The sequence below is a fragment of the Salvelinus alpinus genome, chromosome 19 (assembly GCF_045679555.1).
Source record: "Salvelinus alpinus chromosome 19, SLU_Salpinus.1, whole genome shotgun sequence".
NCBI lineage: Eukaryota > Metazoa > Chordata > Actinopteri > Salmoniformes > Salmonidae > Salvelinus > Salvelinus alpinus.
Window position 1 is genome coordinate 25,640,265 of NC_092104.1, and position 27,087 is coordinate 25,667,351.

At 46.1% G+C, this 27,087-nt stretch overlaps 1 protein-coding gene across 19 annotated transcripts in view; it reads right to left on the bottom strand.

Annotated features, from left to right (window-relative positions):
- LOC139545899 (splicing regulator ARVCF-like) overlaps nt 1-27,087 on the bottom strand; it is a 348,966-nt gene that overhangs the window by 199,956 nt on the left and 121,923 nt on the right. For 18 of the 19 annotated variants that reach the window (XM_071354089.1, XM_071354099.1, XM_071354088.1 and 15 more), the window contains exons 3-4: nt 10,786-10,895; nt 1,005-1,269 (exon numbers count right to left, since the gene is read on the bottom strand). In XM_071354089.1, coding sequence (XP_071210190.1) covers nt 1,005-1,229 — 225 coding nt within the window. In that variant the 5' untranslated portion in view covers nt 1,230-1,269; nt 10,786-10,895. The remainder of the gene's footprint in view (nt 1-1,004; nt 1,270-10,785; nt 10,896-27,087) is intronic. The other variant, XM_071354100.1, reaches the window with a different exon arrangement.

The following is a 27,087-nucleotide window of genomic DNA, read 5'->3' on the forward strand; positions in this document are numbered from 1 at the left end:
AAGCCACATACTGACACTAAGTTATACATTTAGCAACGAGCCACAGAAATGAACGTTGGCACAATCTGTGAAAAAGAAAAGCATTTTGTGTTAAACATTATAAAAGCAGTGCATGCAGGGAAATGCCCATCCGCAAGAGTCAGGAGTTTGCTCTGTACTGTAAATCAATGGACGGTGACCACTGCCATTTCAGCGGATCATGTCTGCCTTACTTCACATCTCCTTCAACACATCCCCAGCCAGAGAAGTCAACAGCTCTAAGCACTCCCAGGCAATGCCCAAACAAGAGCCAAAAGGTCCTTGTACCCCAGCCAGGGAAGTCACTACAGCTCCACTCCCAGGCCCCAAACATCCTTCAGCCAAGGATAGAGTCACCAGCACTACCAGCCCAATCAAGACACAAATGTCCTTCAACCTCAGCCAGAGAAGTCACTATAGCTTCACTCCCAGGCACCAACCAGGACCCAAATGTCCTTCAGCCAAGGGCAGAGCTGGCTGAACAGACACAATCCAATTAGCAGTAAGACCATGGTAAAGTTTTGCAAGGCCTGGTGCCCCAGGTGGGTGGAGATTTCACTTAAGGTCCAATGGAATGTTTTAAAATGCGCAAACTCTGCTCACCCAGGGCCCCGGGCCATGGGAAACTAACTTGACGTTATCAAAAAACACTGGGTGGAAGGAAACGGGGTTGAATTGGGTGGTGGTGGTTTGTAGGTGAGAGGAGATAGAGTGGAATATCACCCTCCCCCCTTTAAAGAGGATACGTCACCACACCCCACCACATTGTAATGTTTCCATCCACCTCCAAGCAGCACAACAGATCAGAAATAATACAGGGGTTGGATCAGCCACCAGACGCCCAGGAGAATGAAAGATGACAAAGAGATGATGATGATGATTGCAATGAGTCAAATACACAAATGGAGGGGGACTGGATAGTTAGATCAAGCAGGCAGGTAGGTGGACAGGCAGGTGGGAAATTGGGGCGTGCTGGCATGATTTACCTGCATCACCACCTGCTGCCAGGCCAGGGGTTGGCTGTTGGGTGGCAGGTTAGCGCTAGGCCCAGTCCCTCCCAACCTGTCGGGGGGTACATTGGAACGCTCCAGCTGCAGGGAGACGTTGCGTCGCTCCTCCTCCAGGGCCCGGGTCAGACGCTCGAAGCGCGCCTCCTGCTCTTTCACCGAGGCCAGGATACTGGCGGCCGAGCGCACGTCATAATCCTCCATGGCCCAATGGTATGAGTCAAAGGGGTTGGACTGAGCTGAGCTTCGGTAGGGCAGTGGTCAGAGAACAGGGGGGGGGGGAGAGAGGGAAGGGACACCAGGTCATTACAGACACTCAACCAGTCTGACATGGTTGGCTTGATAACTGTATTCTACTAAACATGAAGATTCCCATGAAGACGTTGGAAGAAGGAAAAAACACTTAATACAATTGTATTGTGAGACCTCAGCTACAGGAAAATATGAGCAGGATATGTTCCACATACACGGTTCCACATGGATGAGCCTTGCACACAATTACACCCTAACAATAGTCTCTCACACTCTTTTACATAGACATCTGGGGGTGGTTCAGGATGAGGTGAGTTTCCTCCAAAAACGCCATGTCACCTGTTGCTATCAATGCAAATGCTGATTTGCAGTACATGCACATATACACCGAGATCCACAGTACATTACCACAGGCATACATAACCAAGATGTCCCATCATGAGCTTCAGGAAGCAGATGCAAAATGGTGTGTAGCCTACGTCACTGTCAAACACTTGTATCCATAACGGATGCTGGAATGACATCAAGGGGGTTGATCACACAATAACAATTGTAAGTAACTACAGTCATACACACAGGGTGTTATGAATACACACCTAGTAGATTAGTAGACAGAGGAGTTAGATAACAGGCATCCCACTCTCTACCAATAGCAAAATGAGTGGAAGAGCCTGATGGCTGGAAGGACAAAAAGCTGGAAAAGGAGGGAAGGTAATAAAAGATGAGATCAGACAGTGGTTCAACCAGAAATGACAGCATTGATTTCAAGGCCCAGAAAATCAAGTGGGGAAAAAGAGCGATCACTGAGGGACAACAAAAACATACCACACAGTCAACAACACAGACACTGTTACATCTGAAACCACACAAAGAGATAAAGAGAGAGTTAGCTTGGCAAGAGATGCAGATGTGTTGATTAGAATCCTGAGCAGGTTGGATTGCAGTGTGTAAGTATGTATGTCTGTAACCAGAACAAGCGGTAGAGAAACAGAGAAAGACAGACAGAGACACAGAGAGAGAGACACAGAGACAAAGACACAGAGAGAGGGAGAGAGACAGAGAGACAGAGGGAGAGCGAAACAGACAGAGAGACAGAGAGAGCGAGACAGAGAGCGAGAGAGAGAGAGAGAGAGAGAGCGCGAGACAGAGAGAGCGAGAGATAGCGAGAGAGAGCGAGAGAGAGCGAGACAGCGAGAGGTAGATAGAGACCCACATTCCCTTTGAAGAACACAATCCCCCTTTGATGTTTGTTTCTGGCTCATCATTTATTTATCCAAAATGGAGATTGGTCTGACAACACTCTCATAGCAAAGCAGTGTGGAGGAGCTCACGTCATTTGAGGTTGAGCTCCATGCTGGTGACGGGTCAGGGAGTGGTGAGATGGGATGAGGGGTGTGGTAGTACTGGTGGTTGAGAGGGCTTTCTCATGTTTGTTTTCCCTCTCCACACAGACAGCCATGAGAGGCTATGGCTACAAACACACAGCCTAGCTGTATTAAGCTGTATTCCTTTTCAAAGAGTTCTGTCAAATGGGGGGGTTACTGGATATTTTTTCCACAGCTTTCATCATCAAACCAGTGGTCGTGGTTTATGATAATAGGGTGATTCTTCACAAAACTATAAAAAAAGACCATGATTTAGGATTTTCACAACATTTTATCCATAGAAGTGTATTTTGGAGGAAGGATTATTGACATATATTTAACATTTGTATCTTAAAGCATAAATGAGAAATCATTAATTGAAGTTTTTTTTAATATTTGTGCCATTTTGACCATTCCAGACTTCCTTTATAACAGTAATGTTTTAACTGTAGGTGCTACAAAACAAAAGCTGGTGTCGTATGAGGCTTTACCGTTTTCTCTGTTATATGAGTTGTATTTTGATATCAATAACACTTCTTTCATTTATCAATATATAAAAAACATATACATGCAATACGGGGCGGCAGGTAGCCTAGTGGTTAGAGCGTTGGACTAGTAACACAAAAGTTGCTAAACTGACAAGGTAAAAATCTGTCGTTCTGCCCCTGAACAAGGCAGTTAACCCACTGTTCCTACCATTTTCACATTCACTCTGTTGGTAATATTTACAATTTGGCAGAGGTGTGGATTCAAGTCACAAATTTCATCAATTGAGACTCGGTTTTGTAAAGTTTCACTAATTTTGTGGCACAGAGTCTCCGTGGATTACGCTCCACGCAAACAGAGACAGTAGCCGCAGCACTTGCAAAGGGCGGCAATTTCCGAATGTAACAGGCTGTTACTACAATTTCAGGTAAAAAGGGAAAAAAAGGAAAGAAAAAAACCGAACAATTTGTACCGTAAGTCAACAAGACATTTGTGTTTCCACTGCCTTGCTTAGAAGGGGGAAACTGTCGGGGGAGTGTCGTGCGCTGTCGGTTGAGACGTGACATGTTTACATTGCATAGCCGATACATGTGTAGCCCAGGGTATTTTGCGAAAAGTCTAGTAAGTGTGAAGACCCTCTAAGAGTTTCCACAGCAGATGTTTGCTAATGGTCTGGGGCTGAGGGAAGCGGGAGAGGAGAGCACACAAAGGTCTCCCCATGTTCAACCCAATCCACCAATAACCACCCCTGTTATTTACTACACTAAGTACATGGTAGAACAGCCCTCAAAACACACTGGGATGCCAAGCATAGCATTTTGTGGTGACGATATTATTGGAGAGACGGGTTAATTCATTTTCATAATATTAAAAGCTAAAATAAACATTAAATGTCATTAACCTAATTCCACAAAAGATGTGGTAAATTTGACTGCTCTAGAGGTGTAAAAACAAATATTAAATTCAGTGTATATTTTATTCCACCACAGAGCGAATACAGAATGCAGCACCTTGCTCTGAGGCTGACTCCTGAGTCCCAGTTATTCTGGTGTGGGGCTTTTACTCAAGTATAAATGTGTTTCAGCACAAACCCTTGGGCCTGCATGGTGCTAAAAATAGCTGGGTAATAAATGTATTCTCACGCCACGTGGCCACAATTCCAGCGTGGTGGTAGTTCTGAGGGGACATGAGCGGCAGCAGCTAGTCAGTTGCTGCCTCACTTCAAAGACCCCCCTGCCCCCCCACAGGAAAACTCAGCGATAAATCGTTACCACCACATTGGTCAGGTCTTTTGGAACCATTGTGATTGTGACCACACAATATAAGACATCTCCTCATTTTACTTTTGGAATAGGTGTAGGTCGTTATCAATAAAACGTCACAATAAGGTGCAGAGCGTTCGATTTGCCTCCTCTAAAACCCTTGACAACTACATGCCGTTTTCAATGGATTGTTAAATAAATGGGAACTACACTACCTACTATTATCTTGAAGAGCATAGTCAGAACTAAAAATGAGATTATTCCATGCAAAACAATTGCGCACTATCAGAATTATAGCCTACTGCATGATCAGTAAATATCAAATCACATTTTATTTCTCACATTTTCCAAATACAACAGGTGTAAACCTTACCTTAGTGAAATGCTTACTTACAATCCCTTAACCAACAATGCAGTTAACAAAAATAAGTGTTTATCAGGTATGAAGGTAAGACCCAGATGCAGACCACGTCGAATAAACAATAGTTTAATAATCCAACAGGGGCAGGCAATAGACAGGTCAAGGCAGGCAGGGGTCAGTAAACCAGAGGTGGGGCAACGGTACCGGGTGGCAGGGGTCAGGCAATAGACAGGTCCAGGCAGGCAGAGGTCAGTAAACCAGAGGTGGGGCAACGGTACCGGGTGGCAGGCAGGCAGGGGTCAGGCAATAGACAGGTCCAGGCAGGCAGAGGTCAGTAAACCAGAGGTGGGGCAACGGTACCGGGTGGCAGGGAGGCAGGGGTCAGGCAATAGACAGGTCCAGGCAGGCAGAGGTCAGTAAACCAGAGGTGGGGCAACGGTACCGGACGGCAGGCAGGCTCAGGGTCATGGTAGGCAGGGGTCAGTAAACCAGAGGTGGGGCAACGGTACCGGACGGCAGCCAGGCTCAGGGTCATGGTAGGCAGGGGTCAGTAAACCAGAGGTGGGGCAACGGTACCGGACGACAGGCAGGCTCAGGGTCAGGGTAGGCAGAGGTCAATAATCCAGACGTGGGGCAAAAGGTACAGGTCGGCAGGCAGGCTCAGGGTCAGGCAGAGTGGTCAGGCAGGCGGGCTCAGAGTCAGGACAAGCAAGGGTCAAAACCAGGAGGGCGAGAAAAGAGAGACTGGAAAAAGCAGGAGCTGAGACACAAACCGCTGGTTGACTCGCACAAACAAGACGAACTGGCAACAGACAAACAGAGAACACAGGTATAAGTACACAGGGGATAATGGGGAAGATGGGCGACACCTGGAGGGGGGTGGAGACAATCACAAAGACAGGTGAAACAGATCAGGGTGGGACAGTGTTAAGTAAAAAATAGAGAGCAGCAGTAAAAAATTTGAGAGCAGCAGTAAAATAACAGTAGCAAGGCTACTGTATATACATAGAGTCAATGTGCGGGGTCACCGGTAATTGAGATAATATGTACATGTAGGTAAAGTTAACGTAACTATGAATACATAATAAACAAAGAGCAGCAGCAGCGTAAAATTAAAATGCAAATAGTCTGGGTAGCAATTTGAAGCTGTTAAGAAGACTTTTGGACCTAGACTTGGCACTCCGGTACCGCTTGACAATTTTTAGGGCCTTCCTCTGACACTGCCTTGTATAGAGATCCTGAATGGCAGGAAGCTTGGCCCCAGTGATGTACTGGGCTGTACTTGCGGTCGGAGGCCGAGCAGTTGCTATACCAGGCCATGATACAACCAGTCAGGATGCTCTCGATGGTGCAGCTGTAGAACATTTTGAGGATCTGAGGACCCATGCCAAATCTTTTCAGTCTCCTGAGGGGGAATAGGTTTTGTCGTGCCCTCTTCACAACTGTCTTGGTGTGTTTGGACCATGATAGCTTAATGGTGATGTGGACACCAATGAACTTGAAGCTCTCAACCTGCTCCACTACAGCCCCGTCGATTAGAATGGGGGCGTGCTCGGTCCTCCTATTCCTGTAGTCCACAATTATCTCCTTTGTCTTGATCACGTTGAGGGAGAAGTTGTTGTCCTTGTACCACACGGTCAGGTCTCTGACCTCCTCCCTATAGGCTGTCTCATCATTGTCGGTGATCAGGCATACCACTGCTGTCGTGCCTGGCCGTGTAGTCATGAGTGAACAGCTTTACCAACTGACAACTTTACCTGGACAAGGACTTGCCGATGTCAAGCTCTTTCCAAAAGCCAAATCTCTGATGAAGCAAGCGAAATGACACATACTTAGCTCGCTACATGCCAAATGGATAGGATACCCTCGCGTATCTGAAAATACAAGATCAATTGATGTTAACTGATCATGAAAAGTATGCAGTTACATGCTGTATAGCTGATGATAGAGCTAAAAGTGGAATAATCTGAAATGTGCAGTTCTGACTACGCTCTTCAAGAGGTGACGATATTAAAACCAAATTGTTATAAAATGTATTTAACAATCCCTTGAAAACAGTATGTAGTTGTCAATGGTTTTAGCGGAGCTGGGGGTCTTCCTGCCCCAAAGCAGCCAAATCCAATGCTCTGCACTGTATTGTGACGTTTTATTGATAACGACCTATATCATTCTAAAATGTAATGGCAATGGCAATACAAGGGCTCTTGTCAATTCAGCATACATCATTATGAGGCCCTTCACTGTTTAGTGTTCAGTGTTGGGCATTCAAATGCACCTATAGCCACCCTAACACCCCCTTGAGAGTATAGGACGAACATGTTAAGCTAATTCCTGCTACTGATTTGTGAGCTTCAGCCCAACCTCCTGAAGTGTCATAAACCAAGGTTGGATTAGTGTTGGCTTGCTTCATTAGCCTCCTTCAAAAGAGCTTTGAATGCTACATTAAGACGTTTCTAGTGCAAATTAATTAAGCCCCACTCAACCAGGAACAAAGAGAGAGCCTGGCTTTATATTACATTATAGAGGCACCCCCAAACCTAGACGTGGGGTGGGCTGAGTGGGAAGGGGGTGTATGTGTAATGGGGTGAGGGCGACGAGGGTAATTGAGTGAGACCATCAGTGCCCGGTATCCATCCAGAGACACTCACCTGATTAGGGAAAATTCTAACCTATGCACTTTTAGCACAGACTGCCAATTCCTCCCTTCTAGTGCCCATAATTGCAGCTTAAATTAATTCCTTGTCTAAAACCATCTGATGCCTTTCTGATAAGGGAGGTCTCAATGGCACAAAGGGCTACTTAAAAACACCTGCTGTGTATGTTTGTGTGTGTGTGTGTATATGTGTGTGTGTGTGTGTGTGTGTTGGGGGCCAGCCTGCCCCTCAGCCCACCTGAGCTCTCTGATGGATAATACATTTGAACAATTAGATGCCAAATTGGAGACATTAAGGGGGCATCACTCAGATTTAAACAAGCAGTGAATTCCAGGCCCTTTGTCTACATTCCAAATGGAACCCTCTTCCCTTTGAAGTGCACTACTTTTGACCAGGGTCCATAGGGCTCTGGTAAAAGTAGTGCACTATATAGGGAATAGGGTGCCATTTGGGACGCACATTACTGATATTTCTTCAGACTGTTCAAAATGTCAAAGCCTTTACGTGGGAATGACTGACAGTCTAGTAGTGATTAATCAAAATGTCAGAAATTCAGTTTAGGCTTCAGGAACACTTTGGAGTCTTACAGTCTTTTAGTATGTTGAATGGCTTGAAAATTGCTGGAATTATTCCCAAACACGAAGAAGAAAACGTTACTCATTTTAATGGCATGGTGGTTTGGTACCAAACACGACAATTTTACATTATGACTTGAGTGTTGAGTTCTTCAACATTTTGTCTGAAGAAAAACTGAGAAAGCATGAGTAGACAAAATAACAGGGGATGGACGGTAATGTTTTCATTTCAGACTCAAGAAGAAAATCTAAGTCTTTAATTATCATCGTCCATGGGAAAACATCTCAAGAGAAAAAGAAGATGGAGGAGAGAGAAAAGTGCTTCATTATTAGTATTGCAGAACTTTCTGTCAGAGTGAGAATGAAGAAGGGCTAGGCGAGCGTTAGAGATGAATAGGTAATAAAGCAGCAGCAGCTACCAGGAACACATTGTCACTTCTAATACATACCTAATATTGTAAAAGCATCAAAGATGTGACGGTACTAACACAAGCCTGCCAGCTTGTTTTAAATAGCTAGGTAACAAAAGAACAGGTAATCTCGCTCGTCTTTGAAGATTTACTCTTTCATCAAACCAAAACCACACCGTCACCCACCCCATCCTCAGTATCCTCACTGTCCTCTATGGAACATTAAAGTGAATGTTAATCCACTGTAGGATAAGCAAAGCTTAGTGAGGAGCGTGGAGAAACATTGCTGATTAGTTTCAGAAATGAAGAAGAAAATAAGCCCTTGTTTACCACCAATTTTCTTCTACCTTTTTCTTTGAAGCTCTTCTCTGTGTGGGAACTCAGACCCAGGCAGTCACACATGGACATTTAGACTTACCAACCCAAATATGTCTCTTTGCTCATACTTTCACAGAAAGTGTGCGCTCCCAGTGTTCCTCTAGTCTCTCCACATATGGAGGAGGTACAGTTAGGTCTTGTGTGTATAAAGGAAAACCTCCTACCAATACAGTCCTATATACTATGCATCATTTCCTTAGGGTGGTTTTTAGTTGTTCAGTTTTTTTTGTAATTCTTTGTTTTTTTTATCCTCTTATGTTTGTTGTGTAGTAAATATTCCAGTTTTTATTTTCATTGTTTTTTACGAGTTTTTCCTGTGAAGCACATTGTGTTGCATTCCATGTCTGAAATGTGCTGTGGAAATAAAGCTTGATTTGATTTTCCCATGGCACAGTATTTTCAGTGAGCTATCATATTAGCCAGAATGTTACAGTATGGCATCAAATAAGTTGATTTTGTATATGTGTTACATTATATTCACATAGAGAGAATACACGTGATGCCAGTAATTACAGGCAAAGATGAAAGAGGAAAAAATCCCTTTGTCAAAGAATGATGAAAAAGGAGCACATCTTTCAAAGAAGTGTTTAGATATCCACATTGCAATTACTGTCACTTAAAGAACCTAAAACCACACTACCTACTTCAAACACTCAATTACTGTCACTTACAAGAACCTAAAACCACACTACCTACTTCAAACACTCAATTACTGTCACTTAAAGAACCTAAAACCACACTACCTACTTCAAACACTCAATTACTGTCACTTAAAGAACCTAAAACCACACTACCTACTTCAAACACTCAATTACTGTCACTTAAAGAACCTAAAACCACACTACCTACTTCAAACACTCAATTACTGTCACTTAAAGAACCTAAAACCACACTACCTACTTCAAACATTCAATTACTGTCACTTAAAGAACCTAAAACCACACTACCTACTTCAAACACTCAATTACTGTCACTTAAAGAACCTAAAACCACACTACCTACTTCAAACACTCAATTACTGTCACTTAAAGAACCTACAACCACACTACCTACTTCAAACACTCAATTACTGTCACTTAAAGAACCTAAAACCACACTACCTACTTCAAACACTCAATTACTGTCACTTAAAGAACCTAAAACCACACTACCTACTTCAAACACTCAATTACTGTCACTTAAAGAACCTAAAACCACACTACCTACTTCAAACACTCAATTACTGTCACTTAAAGAACCTACAACCACACTACCTACTTCAAACACTCAATTACTGTCACTTAAAGAACCTAAAACCACTCTACCTACTTCAAACACTCAATTACTGTCACTTAAAGAACCTACAACCACACGACCTACTTCAAACACTCAATTACTGTCACTTAAAGAACCTAAAACCACACTACCTACTTCAAACACTCAATTACACACAGTTGAATAGGTCTTTCGAAAGTGGACCGGAACAAATGTGGCCTCCTCTGTTTTCAAACACAAGCAGTGTGAGGAAGAGAAGATAGAAAAACACCTTTCAGGGGACAGATGTTTTTGGGCAGGTCATTTACAGATACAACCCAGTAAATTATTGAAAATGTAGCACGTCCCCTCAAGGAAAGGCTTTTAATTATCTTTACAGAGATATGAAAACATCACAAGAAGCAGCAACAACAAAATTTAGTCATATCAAATACAGCAGCAAAGGTACACATTATTACTCAGAGCCTCTGTCAGGTAATAGACTCAAGGATGTGTTGAATGGAAAATGACTAAAGGCAAGGATAAAGGGAGACAGAGAGACAGAGACAGAGAGAGAGAGCGAGGGAGGGAGAGAGACAGAGACAGAGAGATCGAGACAGAGCGAGGGAGAGAGACAGAGAGATCGAGACAGAGAGATCGAGACAGAGAGATCGAGACAGAGAGAGGGAGAGAGAGAGACAGAGAGGGAGAAAGAGCGAGACAGAGGGAGAAAGAGAGACCGAGAGAAAGAGACAGAGCGAGAGAGAGAGAGAGAGAGAGGCTACCTTTGATGTGTGTTGGGTCTGTCAGATGGCTGGGGAGTGGACTTGGGGCAGCTCTGTTAGAGTTGACAAGTTGCTATGATCCACCCTGGAAGATCTGCCTCATACAGCAGCTGCAGTGAAGAGAAAACAAGGACATGGGGAAATGAATAATCAACCATACCAACAGTACACCATTAAAATATTGCCTTAACATAGTACAACTACTACTGGTTCACACACACACCTCAGTCTGTCACTCTACACTGCTCCCCCCCACACAACCTAATTTGTACGGTAAATGGTCCCGACCGGTCTGAAAGATTAGGGAGTCTTTTCTGGCAGTGGATATAATAACCTGACAGGACGGGAGGGTACTGCTGCTGCTGGGCAGAGAGAGTCTTTGAAGGCTTCAGCAGTGATGAAATCAGACAAGCCCTGACATCCCTTAGCACTTTCCCTCTGCATTGGTGCAGCCAGCATGGGTTCAATTAGCTCTTGATCATGACTCAGTTCCATTACATTACACATAAGAGTCATAGGACAAAGGTGTCTTCCGTTAAGAGCCCCGATGCTCAATCTGAACATTAACATGCGCTAATTGCAGAAAATGTTTTGGAAGCATAAGGACCTTATCTTTCATATCAGCGGTTAAAGGTTCAATTGATACACACCTTGATAGGGTTAGGGTTAGTGTTCCCAAACGACCATATCTCCACGTTACAGCGCTTGTTTACGCAAGACAGAGGTGACCACCTGTGCTAATTAGCTATCTAGGGTGCTCCAAACACCTGTGTGTAACGGAAGATGGCCGCCAGAAACGTGTTGTCACTGAAAAATACTGTCGGCTGCAACTGTGATAAAGCAGGTTAAAACAGTGTACCTGCAACTGTGATAAAGCAGGTTAAAACAGTGTACCTGCAACTGTGATAAAGCAGGTTAAAACAGTGTACCTGCAACTGTGATAAAGCAGGTTAAAACAGTGTACCTGCAACTGTGATAAAGCAGGTTAAAACAGTGTACCTGCAACTGTGATAAAGCAGGTTAAAACAGTGTACAGTAAGTGTGTATTTTGCATTTGTGAAATTATTTTGATGTGATATGAAAGTAAAGGGCTTTATGTTTCTAGAACCGTATTGCAATTGAGAATCGATTAACGTTTAGAAATGGAGCATTTGGCTGTTTTGGATACCAGAGCCAAAATAACATACAAGGCTCCTGAAGAGTGCATCTTGGGCTAGGGCTGGATAGACAGTCCAACTGCTCTCTTACCGCCCTAACCTAACCTGGTCCCTGATGCTGTTAGCAGGAGAGTTTCCACTGTGACTGAACCCATTACATCTTCAGTACAGCTGCATTCTATTTGAAATCTAACAATCAGCATTTTACAAAAGCAGCTTTTTAGACTCCAGGCCAAATATGCTCCACCATACACTACCAGCCAGGTAATGTTATGATCGGAGGGGCCCTGGGGTAAATCCTGAAAAAATATCTAAATCGACTTTATCCCCATCCTTTAATTTCTCGTTGGGTTTGGGATTCGAATATCTCTACCTCTCCAGGGAATCCTGGGTTCGAAAGACAGATAGATACGCTTTGAGCACCTTGGATTTCTGGGACAAACTTCAAAAGGTGAGCTAAGTCCGGGCACAGGTTGCATTAGTTATCACACTGCTCACCACTCAACCCTCTCCAGTCACAGCCCAGGTTGCATTAGTTATCACACTGCTCACCACTCAACCCTCTCCAGTCACAGCCCAGGTTGCATTAGTTATCACACTGCTCACCACTCAACCCTCTCCAGTCACAGCCCAGGTTGCATTAGTTATCACACTGCTCACCACTCAACCCTCTCCAGTCACAGCCCAGGTTGCATTAGTTATCACACTGCTCACCACTCACAGCCCAGGCAAGACAAGCCCCCGATGGAGGGCTTCAGAATGGGGAGATTACGCCCAATAATTCACCACAGTATTACTAAGCCAACATGCCTTTTACACTACTTAATGTGATACACTTGCTTTGTACGCCCCAATCTTTCCAGGTTTAGGCTCGCAGACAAAGATAAGCGATTCAGATGGTATACAGATCCCTTGTTGTAATGAATACTCATGGAGAAAAAGGTGTAGATTCACGCGCAGAGGGAGGCAGGTGTTTATTTCGCCTTCACAGAAGGCAGGAATCGTGGTCACAGGCAGGCAATACACAGGTAGGCAAACAGGCAGGTGAATCAAAACTAGGACCGAAGGCTATAACTGGTTCTCACAAACAAGCTAGGAAAAGGCTTAGTAGAGTCAAAACGAACAATACCTCACAAAGGCACAAACAGAAAGAACTAAATAAGGAGCTGATGAGACCAGGCAAGTAACTAACACAGGTGAAATCAATTAACAAAAATTAAAGACAGGGCTACGTTGAAGAACACAAAGAAACAGGGCTACGTTGAAGAACACAAAGAAACAGGGCTACGTTGAAGAACACAACGAAACAGAACACAAGGTTGACTAAGAAAATAAATACAGAACCTTACAATTAGAATGTTACGCCCGTCGTTGAATGAATGAGACCAAAGCGCAGCGTGGAAAGTGTTCATGATATTTAATACTGAAAACACAGACAAAACAACAAAATATAAACAAATGTAAAATTCTGCAGGGCTAGACAGCAACTGTGCAAAAACAAATTCCCACAAACTAGGGTGGAAAACAGGCTACCTAAGTATGATTCCCAATCAGAGACAACGATAGACAGCTGCCTGATTGAGAACCATACCCGGCCAACAAAGAAATAGAAAACTAGAATGCCCACCCAAATCACACCCTGACCTAACCAAAATAGAGAAATAAAAAGGCTCATCACTGAAGGCTTCGTGCCATGGATCATCACTGGAGGCTTCGTGCCATGGATCATCACTGCAGGCTTCGTGCCATGGATCATCACTGGAGGCTTCAGGCCATGGATCATCACTGGAGGCTTCGGGCCATGGATCACCACTGGAGGCTTCGGGCCATGGATCACCACTGGAGGCTTCGGGCCATGGATCATCACTGGAGGCTTCGGGCCATGGATCATCACTGCAGGCTTCGTGCCATGGATCATCACTGGAGGCTTCGGGCCATGGATCACCACTGGAGGCCGGGTGCGTAGAGCTGGCACAGGACGCACCGGGCTGGAGAGACGCACTGGAGGCCTGGTGCGTGGAGCCGGCACAGGATATACTGGGCCGTGGAGATGCACCGGAGGTCTGGAGCGCAGAGCTGGCACAACCCGTCCTGGCTGGATGCTCACTTTAGCCCGGCAAGTGCAGGGCGCTGGCACAGGACGCACTGGGCTGTGAAGGCGCACCGGAGAGACAGTGCGCAGAGCATGATATCCTGGGCCGAAGAGACGCACCGGAGAACAGGAGCGCTGAGCCGGCACAATCCGTCCTGGCTAAATGCCCACTCTAGCACGGCAAATGCGGGGAGCTGGCACAGAGCGCACCGGGCTGTGGATGCGTACCGGCTACACAGTACGTGTAACCGCAAAGCATGGTGCCTGAAGGGTCACACGCTCCTTAAAGCGAGTGCGGGGAGTTGGCTCTGGTCTGCAACCTGGCTCTGCCAACCACCCCGTGAGCCCCCCCAAAAAACATTTTTGGGGCTGCCTCTCGTGCTTGCGCCGAGGTCGCGAACCCCGGTGTCCTCGTTGTTCCTCCCTCGCTGCCTCCGTCTGCTCCCATGGAAGGCGATCCATTCCGGCCTGGATCTCCTCCCACGTCCAGGATCCTTTACCGTCTAATATATCCATGTCCAGGATGTCTGCTCCTCCTGGCCACGCTACTTGGTCCTTTGGTGGTGGGATCGTCTGTTACGCCCGTCGTTGAATGAATGAGACCAAAGCGCAGCGTGGAAAGTGTTCATGATATTTAATACTGAAAACACCGACAAAATAACAAAATATAAACAAACATAAAGTTCTGCAGGGCTAGACAGCAACTGTGCAAAAACAAATTCCCACAAACTGGGGTGGAAAACAGGCTGCCTAAGTGTGATTCCCAATCAGAGACAACGATAGACAGCTGCCTCTGATTGAGAACCATACCCGGCCAACAAAGAAATAGAAAACTAGAATGCACACCCAAATCACACCCTGACCTAACCAAATAGAGAAATAAAAATGCTCTGTAAGGTCAGGGCGTGACATAGAGTCAATACTTCTTACAGTCTCTCCTGTTAGCACTAAACCCGCTGCTGACGTCTTTTGAACATTATGTGAATTTAACATTTTAATATGTCTGCAATTCTTTTATGTAATGTCCCTGTCTGTCCTTGACTTTCAAGTCTTTTTAACACAATGACGTAACACACCTTTTGCCACACATGAATCTGTCCATTTATGACACACCACCACCATGACTTCTCTGTCAACCCTAACATCTCCATCCTGGCACTGCAGCTAACTGAAGAAATCTCATGTATATTAGTGCCTGATACTGTACTGACTACTGCCTTTCAATCCCTATCAGTCCTATATTATGCAGAGCCTTGCATATTCTATCACAACTTGTCCCATCACCCCACACCATTTGGAGGAGGCCCCAGTGTAATTCTCTGATTAATAATGAATGGGATGTGGCCCAGGCTGACTGAAATGGTTTGCGTCCCAAATGGCACCCAAATGGCACCCTATTCCTTATATAGTGCACTACTTTCGACCAGGGCCCATGTGGCTCTAGTCAATAGTATTGCACTATAAATGGAATAGGGTGCAATTTGGGATGCATCCCCTGTCTGAGGATGCCTTATTATCTATCTGCTTCTCTGCAATGCAGTGTTATCTGGGAGGGGAGCTGGCAGGTAAGAGTGGCCAAGCTTGATCCTCCTCCCTCCTCCTCTTCCCCATCTCCCTGGTATCAGAGTGATGGATGAGTGGAGAGAGGTAGCGGGGTGTGTGTGTGTGTTGGTGTGTGTGTCACCAGGTAGGCAGTGATGCAGAGCCCTCTGTTCAGAGAAGAGTGTCTCAATTAGAGGAGGAATAGAGAAGGAAACCCCACTTCTCTGCACCACCAGGCCTCCTAAACATCTTATAAAATAGAATCTAAGACAATAAAATGTCAACTATGTAAACATACACATCTAAATGTTTATTTAAATACAACAGTGAACATGTTTCTACAGTGGGCTGAGTAAACATACCAGCGTGAATAGCATGCTGACAAGCAAATCGGACCACATTTAATATTATCCTGTACTGTACCAAGTGGAATAGGAAGCTTCATCACAGGTTTTGTGGACTCTGAATGAGCTCACTTCATATTTATATTTCAGTCATTTAGCAAACAATCTCCTCCAGAGAGACTTACAGGAGCAATTAGAGTTCAGTATCTTGCTCAAGGGCACATTTACATATTTTTCACCTAGTCAGCTCGGGGATTCGAACTAGCGACTTTTCGGTTTGTAGCCCAACGCTTTTAACCGCTAGACTACCTGCTGCCCATGTTCCTCCGTGCCAAGCATTGGGTCAGGTTCGGAGAAAAATTACATTCTGATTCCCCCAATTTGAGGATGCCGAGCATTCATCCAAGAGCTGACCTCTATTAGAGAGAGAGAAGAGACTGGGAGGTAGAAAGTCCTTGCAGCCAGGCAAGCCCATCAGAACTTAGTCTATGAGGTGGACGGAGACAGAGAGACTAATTGAAAAAGCCCCGCCGGAGAAAAGATTTCCTACCAAAACAAAGTGCCCTCAAAACTCTGAAGGATTGTGGCAAGGAAGAGGAAGTTGACATGACAGGGATCTTTGGCCCAGGGTGTTAGAGGACAGCAGAGGCTACATCAGAAGTAGAGGATGTCCATGGCCCTATTCCAATACATCATAAATGTATCCTTCCTTCCTTGTTTCATTGAGGCAAGTTTACCACCCTGTTGTTTCCACCAATCCAGTAGCAGAAAGAGATAAATCAATGTTTCCACTCCAAGCCACTCTGTCTGAGATTGCTGCTTGATTACACCACAGCACAACTCGCCTCTCTGACACAATACTCCTCAGAGGTTTATGCACACAGAATTAATCAGGGGAGAATTATGATAACACTTGAGGCTCTATTTCTAAGGTGAAAGAGTTCTAGATGTTAACTGAGGCTCTAGTTCTAGGATGAATGAGTTCTACAAGAACACTGGAGGCTCTAGTTCTAGGATGAATGAGTTCTACAAGAACACTGGAGGCTCTAGTTCTAGGATGAATGAGTTCTACAAGAACACTGGAGGCTCTAGTTCTAGGGTGAATGAGTTCTACAAGAACACTGGAGGCTCTAGTTCTAAAGGTAGTGCCACTGTAAAGAAATATAAAAAAGAGTTCAGAAAAAAAATCTTAAAAGCTTTACAATAATGCCATAAGGGAAAAACACTTGCCCCACTGTTGGTTATTTTACTCTAAAAAAGTGATTTTATGATATCATCCTATTGGGGATAATATCGATAACCCAGAACCAAATATTGCCTCCAGCCAGCTTCTCGATTTGGTTCTCCTTTGAGGATGAGCACATTTTGTACAGAAATAGGAAAAAAGGTTCAAACGTATCCCTGAAACGGACCGCAACAGAGGATGACTCCAACACCATCATCATAGATTGCTGATGACATGACGGTGGTAGGACTGATCACCGACGGCAATGAGGCAGCCTATAGGGAGGAGGTCAGAAACGTCAATCTGGTGCCAGGACAACAACCTCTCCCTCAATATCAGCTAGAAAAAGGAGCTGATAGTGGACTGCAGGAAATGGAGGGCCGAGCACGCCCCCATCCACATCAATGGGGCTGTAGTGGAGCAGGTCAAGAGTTTCAAGTTCCTCAGTGTCCACATCACTAAGGAATTAACATAGTCCACACACACCAACACAGTCGTGAAGAGGGCACAACAACGCCTCTTCCCCCTCAGGAGGCTGAAAAGATGGGGCATGGGCCCTCAGATCCTCAAAAGGTTCAACAGCTGCACCAATGAGCATCTTGACTGGCTGCATCACCACTTGGTACGGCAACTGCAAGGCACCGCAAGGCCCTGCAGAGGGTAGTGAGTACGGCCCAGTACATCACTGGGGCAAAGCTCCCTACCATCCAGGACCTATACACTAAGCGGTGTCAGAAGAAGGCTCAAAAAATTGTCAAACTCCAGCCACCCATTTCATAAACTGTTCTTTCTGCTACTGCATGGCAAGCGGTACCAGTGCACCAAGTCTGCAACCGACAGGACCCTGAACAGCTTCTACCCCCAAGCCATAAGACTGCTAAACAAGACTGCTAAATTGCTCATGGAATGGCAATCCAGACTACCTGCGTCTACCATTTTTTCAACTCTATGCACACACACTGGACTCTACCCACACACTCATTCATAGTTTAACTGACATCACAACACACACATACACACTACATACTGTACGCCCACACACACAAAACATGCACACTGACACCACACACACACACACACACACACACACACACACACACACACACACACACACACACACACACACACTTACGCTGCTGCTACTGCCTATTATCTATCCTGTACTATCCGTACTGGTACTCCCTGTATATAGCCATGTTATTACCTCATACCCTTACACATTGACTCGGTACTGGTACTCCCTGTATATAGCCATGTTATTACCTCGTACCCCTGCACATTGACTCGGTACTGGTACTGGTACTCCCTGTATATAGCCATAGTATTACCTCGTACCCCTGCACATTGACTCGGTACTGGTACTCCCTGTATATAGCCATGTTATTACCTCGTACCCCTGCACATTGACTCGGTACTGGTACTCCCTGTATATAGCCATGTTATTACCTCGTACCCCTGCACACTGACTTGGTACTGGTACTCCCTGTATATAGCCATGTTATTACCTCGTACCCCTGCACACTGACTCGGTACTGGTACTCCCTGTATATAGCCATGTTATTACCTCGTACCCCTGCACATTGATTCGGTACTGGTACTACCTGTATATAGCCAAGTTATTGTTTACTCGTTATTGTTATTCATTATTCTGTGTATTTATTCCTCGTGTCACAATTGTATTTTTGTTTTTAACTCTGCATTGTTGGAAAAGGATCCGTAAGTAAGCATTTCACTGTTAGTCTACACCTGCTGTTTACCAAGCATGTGACAAATACAACTTGATTTGAGTGTGCGTGCGTGTGTGTGTGCGTGCGTGCGTGCGTGTGCTTGTCCGACCCCAGCAGGCCAGTTGTGAATTCATCCCAGTGCCACGTTATCTTCTAGAACAGATGGATGATGAGTCTCCCTGATGGAGAAACTTAACAAGGAGGAGTTTTAACACGCTGACAGTTTGAATAAAAGATCCCCACTGGGATTTGTGCATGACAGGGCAACCTAAACCTTGTACTCTTCAATTATGTGACACCTAGTACTGCAGCCCAGGAAGGCTTGTGCAGGACTCTGCTCTGCTCTCATCCGAATCCATCCAGAAAGACAACGGAGGGAGGGAAACAGGACTTTATCTCAGGTGAGAATGAGAAATAGAGAGATGTGTCAACGGCAGCCAGGAGATCAAACGCTGCTGGGAGGACATTATCGTTTACAGGTCTATGTCCCAAATGCTACCCTATCCCTTATATAGTGCACTACTTTTGTCCAGCCCTGGTCAAAAATAGTGCATTATATAAGGAATAGGCAATAGGGTGCCATTTGGGATGCATCCTAGGTCTATTCCTGGTGGTGCAGAGATGCCAAGAGGACTGGTACTGGCACGCTGTCATAACATTACATTAAAGGTGATGAGGGGGTTTCAGTCTAGGGTTGGTTTTCAGAGATGGGTTTTACAGTTCATTACACGACACTAAACATGCTTTGCGCCAATTAACTTCTAATTAAGAAGGACATATTGTTAGCATTGGCGATCAGATAAGAGCTCTGTCTGAGGGAGGAAAAGAACAGATTAATTGTTGAGAATCTTAAGTCTAATCAGAGTTAATCACTGAAACAAACAAGTGAGGTCAAGGGAACTGGAGCCTGAAAGTGAAGCTAAAAGCTATAGGGCATTTTACTGCATGTGCAGAGAGTGTGTGCGTGGTGAAGGTCGTTATGACGACCACGACACAGACAATGGCATATCCTGTCATTGTTTAATTAGCCTCGGGGGAAGGGGGAGGAGTCATCTCAAACAGAGATAAGGGACGTGTGTGTCTCCACCTTTCTCCTTCTCATCTTAAAAACAAAATATTTTCTAGCCTACTGAGAAAGCAATTACTAATCACCATTGAACCCTTTTACAGGAGTTGAGTGATGGGTTCAAGCCAACAACTATTGAATTTCACCCCAGGGCCAGGGCATACAGCAGCAAACTAAAAGGAACTCAGCCCAATGTAATTGGCCACCACTTTCACGCTAAGAAAGGATCTATTTATAGAATGCTGGGTAAGTCACCATTTCCTGAGCTGGGCACGGAAAGGAGAGGAGAGGAAAGGTAGCTCCACTGGCATCAACAGCCATTTTCTGCAAACCACTGGTTACCGGAGCACAAAGCAAGATGACGGCTCGTAGGAAACCATGGTAGTACTGCTTTTCACAGCCCTGACTGTATTTTTAACCACACACTGTAGGCCTATGTGATTCGTTCTTCTAGTCACATGTCATTGCACTGGCAGGTTTCCTTTCAATCCCTCTATAGAATAAAATAAAGTCCTCATCATGAGATTTCCAGACGTAAATCCAGGTAGTCTCACATTCAATGATTTGAGTTGGGAGTTTCCATTCTGTCAGAGTAATTCAGGAGCACGGAGAAATAATGGAATTCCTCATTCAAATAGGAGTTCAAAAAGAAATGGAGGCTTTAATAGAATCCATTTTACATTGTTCTCAGAAAGCTGGAGCCAGTGCACTACAGTATATAGGAAATAGTGTGTCATTTGGGACGAAGCTAAAATGACCTCATGCTGCACAGTAGGTTCTAAAAAGCATATCCTGGTGAAATACAGCCTGACTGAAATACATGCTGTCTGACTTTATATCAGAGCTCATTAAAACTGACACATCGCTAGTATTGCTTTTTTCAAAAAATATTTGAGATGGTCTCTAAGTATTTAGGTCCTCCATTCAATGGCTAACCAACCATAAACAAATAAGTATGTACAGTGTATTCAGTGTATTTTGTTACGTTAGAGCCTTATTCTAAAATCAATGAAATTATATTTTTTCCCACATCAATCTACACACAATACCCCATAGAATTTGTTGCATATTTATTAAAAATAAAAAACAGAAATACCTTATTTACATAGGTATTCAGACCCGTTGCTATGAGACTCAAAAATTGAGCTCAAGTGCATCCTATTTCCAGTGATCATCCTTGTGTAAAGGGTTTCTTCCTGGGGTGAAGGAGAGGACCAAAATGCAGCGTAGCCAGTGCTCAACATGTTTAATTATAAGAACAAGTGAACACTACAAACAACTTACAAAATAACAAACGTGCAAAACCGATACAGACCTATCTGGTGCAGAACACAAACACAGAGACAGGTAACAAACACCCACAAAAGCCTACTGCCTATGGCTACCTTAAATATGGCTCCCAATCAGAGACAAATGAATGACAGCTGTCTCTGATTGAGACCCAATCTAGGCAGCCATAGACATAACTAGACAACCTAACAAACACTATCCCATACACATACAACACCCATAGACTAACCAAACACACACAACATACAATGCCCACCCCAACTCACGCCCTGACCAACTAAACATAATCAAAATAACATAAAAATAGGTCAGGAACGTGACATAACCCCCCCCTCAAGGTGCGTACTCCGAACGCACCACCAAAAGTCTAGGGGAGGGTCTGGGTGGGCTTCTGTCCACGGTGGTGGCTCCGGCTCTGGACGCTGCCCCCACACCACCATAGTCACTCCCCGCTTCCGTATCCCCCCCCCAATGACCACCCTCCAACTAAACCCACCTAACTGAAGGGGCAGCATCGGGATAAGGGGCAGCACCGGGATAAGGGGCAACACCGGGATGAGGGACGGCAGCTCCGGGCTGAGGGACGACAGCTCCGGGCTGAGGGACGGCAGCTCCGGGCTGAGGGACGGCAGCTCCGGGCTGCGGGACGGCAGATCCTGGCTGGCTGGCGGATCCTGGCTGGCTGGCTCTGGCTGGTCATGGCTGGCTGACGGCTCTGGCTGGTCATGGCTGGCTGACGGCTCTGGCTGGTCATGGCTGGCTGACGGCTCTGGCTGGTCATGGCTGGCTGACGGCTCTGGCTGGTCATGGCTGGCTGACGGCTCTGGCTGGTCATGGCTGGCTGACGGCTCTGGCTGGTCATGGCTGGCTGACGGCTCTGGCTGGTCATGGCTGGCTGACGGCTCTGGCTGGTCATGGCTGGCTGACGGCTCTGGCTGGTCATGGCTGGCTGACGACTCTGGCTGGTCATGGCTCGCTGACGGCTCTGGCTGGTCATGGCTCGCTGACGGCTCTGGCTGGTCATGGCTCGCTGACGGCTCTGGCTGGTCATGGCTCGCGGAAGGCTCTGGCTGATCCGGTCTGGCGGAAGGCTCTTGCTGATCCGGTCTGGCGGAAGGCTCTGGCTGATCCGGTCTGGCGGAAGGCTCTGGCTGATCCGGTCTGGCGGAAGGCTCTAGCGGCTCCTGTCTGGCGGACGGCTCTAGCGGCTCCTGTCTGGCGGACGGCTCTGTAGGCTCATGGCAGACGGGCGGCTTTGCAGGCTCATGGCAGACGGGCGGCTTTGCAGGCTCATGGCAGACGGACAGTTCAGACGGCGTAGGGCAGACGGGCAGTTCAGACGCCGCTGGGCAGACGGGCAGTTCAGACGCCGCTGGGCAGACGGGCAGTTCAGGCGCCGCTGGGCAGACGGGCAGTTCAGGCGCCGCTGGGCAGACGGGCAGTTCAGACGCCGCTGGGCAGACGGGCAGTTCAGACGCCGCTGGGCAGACGGCAGACTCTGGCCGGCTGAGACGCACTGTAGGCCTGGTGCGTGGTACCGGAACTGGAGGTACCGGGCTAAGGACACGCACCTTCAGGCTAGTGCGGGGAACAACAACAGGGCACACTGGACTCTCGTGGCGCACTCTAGGCCTGGTGCGTGGTACCGGAACTGGAGGTACCGGGCTGAGGGCACGCACCTCAGGGCGAGTGCGGGGAGAAGGAACAGTGCGTACAGGGCTCTGGAGACGCACAGGAGGCTTGGTGCGTGGTGCCGGAACTGGAGGCACTGGGCTGGAGACACGCACCATAGGGAGAGTGCGTGGAGGAGGAACAGGGCTCTGGAGATGCACTGGAAGCCTGGTGCGTGGTGTAGGCACTGGTGGTACTGAGCTGGGGTGGGAAGGTGGCGCCGGATATACCGGACCGTGAAGGAGGACACGTGCTCTTGAGCACCGAGCCTCCCCAACCTTACCAGGTTGAATGGTCCCCGTAGCCCTGCCAGTGCGGCGAGGTGGAATAGCCCGCACTGGGCTATGCAGGCGAACCGGGGACACCACCTGTAAGTTTGGTGCCATGTACGCCGGCCCGAGGAGACGTACTGGAGGCCAGATACGTTGGGCCGGCTTCATGGCATCCGGCTCGATGCCCAACCTAGCCCTCCCAGTGCGGCAAGGTGGAATAGCCCGCACTGGGCTAAGCACGCGTACTGGGGACACCGTGCGCTTTACCGCATAACACGGTGTCTGACCAGTACGACGCCCTCTCACTCCACGGCAAGCCCGGGGAGTTGGCTCAGGTATCCAACCCGGCTTCGCCACACTCCCCTTTAGCCCCCCCCCAAGAAATTTTTGGGTGAGCCTCTCGGGCTTCCAGCCTCTCTTACGTGCTGCCTCCTCAATCCACCGCTCCTGGGCTGTGGCTGCCTCCTTCTTCTCCCGAGAACGGCGATTCTCTCCAACCCTTCCCCAGGGTCCTTTTCCGTCCATGATCTCCCAAGACCATTCCTCCTGTGTCCAGTAGTCCTGTGTACTGGGCCGCTGCTGCTCCCCGTTGCTACGCTGCTTGGTCCGGGTTTGGTGGGTGTTTCTGTAAAGGGTTTCTTCCTGGGGTGAAGGAGAGGACCAAAATGCAGCGTAGCCAGTGCTCAACATGTTTAATTATAAGAACAAGTGAACACTACAAACAACTTACAAAATAACAAACGTGCAAAACCGATACAGACCTATCTGGTGCAGAACACAAACACAGAGACAGGTAACAAACACCCACAAAAGCCTACTGCCTATGGCTACCTTAAATATGGCTCCCAATCAGAGACAAATGAATGACAGCTGTCTCTGATTGAGACCCAATCTAGGCAGCCATAGACATAACTAGACAACCTAACAAACACTATCCCATACACATACAACACCCATAGACTAACCAAACACACACAACATACAATGCCCACCCCAACTCACGCCCTGACCAACTAAACATAATCAAAATAACATAAAAATAGGTCAGGAACGTGACACCTTGAGATGTTTCTATAACTTGATTGGAATCCATCTGTAATGAATTCAATTGATTGGACATGATTTGAAAAGGCACCTGTCTATATAAAAGGTCCCACAATTGCCAGTCCATGTCAGAGCTAAAACTAAGCCATGAGGTCGAAGGAATTGTCCGCAGAGCTTCGAGACAGGAATGTGTCAAGGCACAGATCTGGGTAAGGGTACACAAAAATGTCTGCAGCATTGAAGGTCTCCAAGAACACAGTGGCCTCCATCATTCTTAAATGGAAGAAGTTTGGAACCACCAAGACTTTTCCTGGAGCTGGCTGCCCGGCCAAACTGAGCAATAGGGGGAGAAGGACCTTGGTCAGGGAGGTAACCAATAACACGATGGTCACTGACAGAGCTCTAGAGTTCCTCTGTGGAGATGGGAGAACCTTCCAGAAGGACAACCATCTATGCAGCACTCCACCAATCAGGGCTTTATGGTAAAGTGGCCAGACAGAAGCCACGGCTTTTACTGGTGTCACGATCGTCTTTAGGTGAAAGAGAGGACTAAGGCGCAGCGTGATATAAATAAATCTTCTATTTATTTGAAGATGAAACGAACACGAACACTAATACAAACTAGACAAAACAACAAACGACCGTGAAGCTAACAAACGAAAGTGCAGACACAAGCTACTAACGTCAAACATAGACAATTACCCACAACCTACCTAATGCCTATGGCTGCCTAAATATGACTCTCAATCAGAGACAACGATAGACAGCTGTCTCTAATTGAGAACCAATCCAGGCAACCATAGACTTACATAAACACCTACACTGAACACAACCCCATGAACTCTACAAAACCCCCTAGACAATACACACACCCTAGACTAGACAAAAAACACACAAACATCCCCCATGTCACACCCTGACCTAACTAAAATAATAAAGAAAACAAAGATAACTAAGGCCAGGGCGTGACAACTGGGCACATAACAGCCTGCTTGGAGTTGATTAAAAGGCACCTAAACAACTCTCGGACCATGAGAAACAAGATTCTCTGGTCTGATGAAACCAAGATTGAACTCTTTCGCCTAAATGCCAAGCGTCACATCTGGAGGAAACCTGGCATCCTCCCTACGGTGAAGCATGGTGGTGGCAGCATCATGCTATAGGGATGTTTTTCAGCGGCAGGGACTGCGAGGCTAGCCAAGAAACCTGAAAAGAGCAAAGTACAGAGAGATCCTTGATGAAAACCTGCTCCAGAGAGCTCAGATCCTCAGGCTGGGGTGAAGATTCACCCTCCAACAGGACAACAACCCTAAGCACACAGCCAAAACAACGCAGGAGTGGCTTCGGGGAAAAGTCAAGGGGTCTGAATACCTTCCAAATGCGCTGCATACATACAGTGCATACGGAAAGTATTCTGACCCCTTGACCTTTTCCACATTTTGTTACAGCCTTATTCTAAAATTGCAAATTTGCAAATTTATTTAAAAAATATTCAGACCCTTTACTCAGTACTTTGTTGACGTCACTTTGGCAAAGATTACAGCCTTGAGTCTGCTTGGTTATGGCCACTGTAAATTTGAAATAATCCCACAAGTAATTATCTACATTTTCAAAAGTATCGGTAATCTGATTACAATATTTTTGCTGGTAAAGTTACGGATTACGGTTACAGGTTTTTTTACTGTAGTGTGAAGTTATAATCCATTGTAATCCTGCCAGACATGACGCTTGGCATTCAGGCCAAAGAGAACAATCTTGGTTTCATCAGACCAGAGAATCTTGTTTCTCATTGTCTGAGAGTTCTGTAGGTGCCTTTTGGCAAACTCCAAGTGGGCTGTCATGTGCCTTGTACTGAGGAGTGGCTTCCATCTGTCCACTCTACCATAAAGTGGTTGGTGGAGTGCTTTAGAGATGGTTGTCCTTCTGGAAGGTTTGCGAGCAGTTTGCTGATGTCTACGTTCGGAACAGAGTGCCCGGTGGGGTTATGGTATGGGCAGGCATAAGATACAGACAACAAACACAATTACATTTTATTGTTGGCAATTTGAATGCAAGGAGATACCGTGATGAGATGCTGTCGTGCCATTCATCCGCTGACATCACCTCATGTTTCAGCATGATAATGCACGACCCCATGTTACAAGGATCTGTACACAATTCCTGGAAGCTGAAAATGTCCAAGTTCTTTTTTTGAAACATTGAGAAATAGTTAAGTCGATTTTTGGGTCAGTTAACCAGTTATCTACCTCTGTTAAGCAGCTAGCTATCTATAGCTGCTGGTAGCTTGCTAGCTAGTTGGCTCCCATGCCAATTTCAAGTGTATTTAAACTAACATCTGACCATCTCGGAAATATGAAGTTATTTCAAAATGAAATGTTAACTGGCTAGCGCATCATGCTTTGTGACATTATGTTAATGTCAGGTATGCGTAAATGGCTGTAAGAGAGTCAGGTGCAGGAGAGCAGATATTGGGTAGCCAACGGAGCCTTTTATTTAGGCGAACCAAAAGCACACGGCAAAGTGAACACGAAATAACAATACGGGTTAACATAACCCAGCGCAACAGACTAACTTGCACATAACATGAAACAGAATAAACAATACCACACAAAGACATGGGGGAAACAGAGGGTTAAATACACAACACATAATGAGGGAAATGAGAACCAGGTGTGTGGGAAAACAAGACAAGGCAAATGGAAAATGAAAAATGGATCGGTGATGGCTAGAAGACCGGCGACGTCGACAGCCGAGCACCGCCCGAACAAGGAGAGGCAGCGACTTCGGCAGAAGTGACAGTTAGATGTTTTCACTTATTGCATGTTTGTTGCATTCTCCCTGGTGCACTCGTTCGATTCGTGAACTGGCTGCT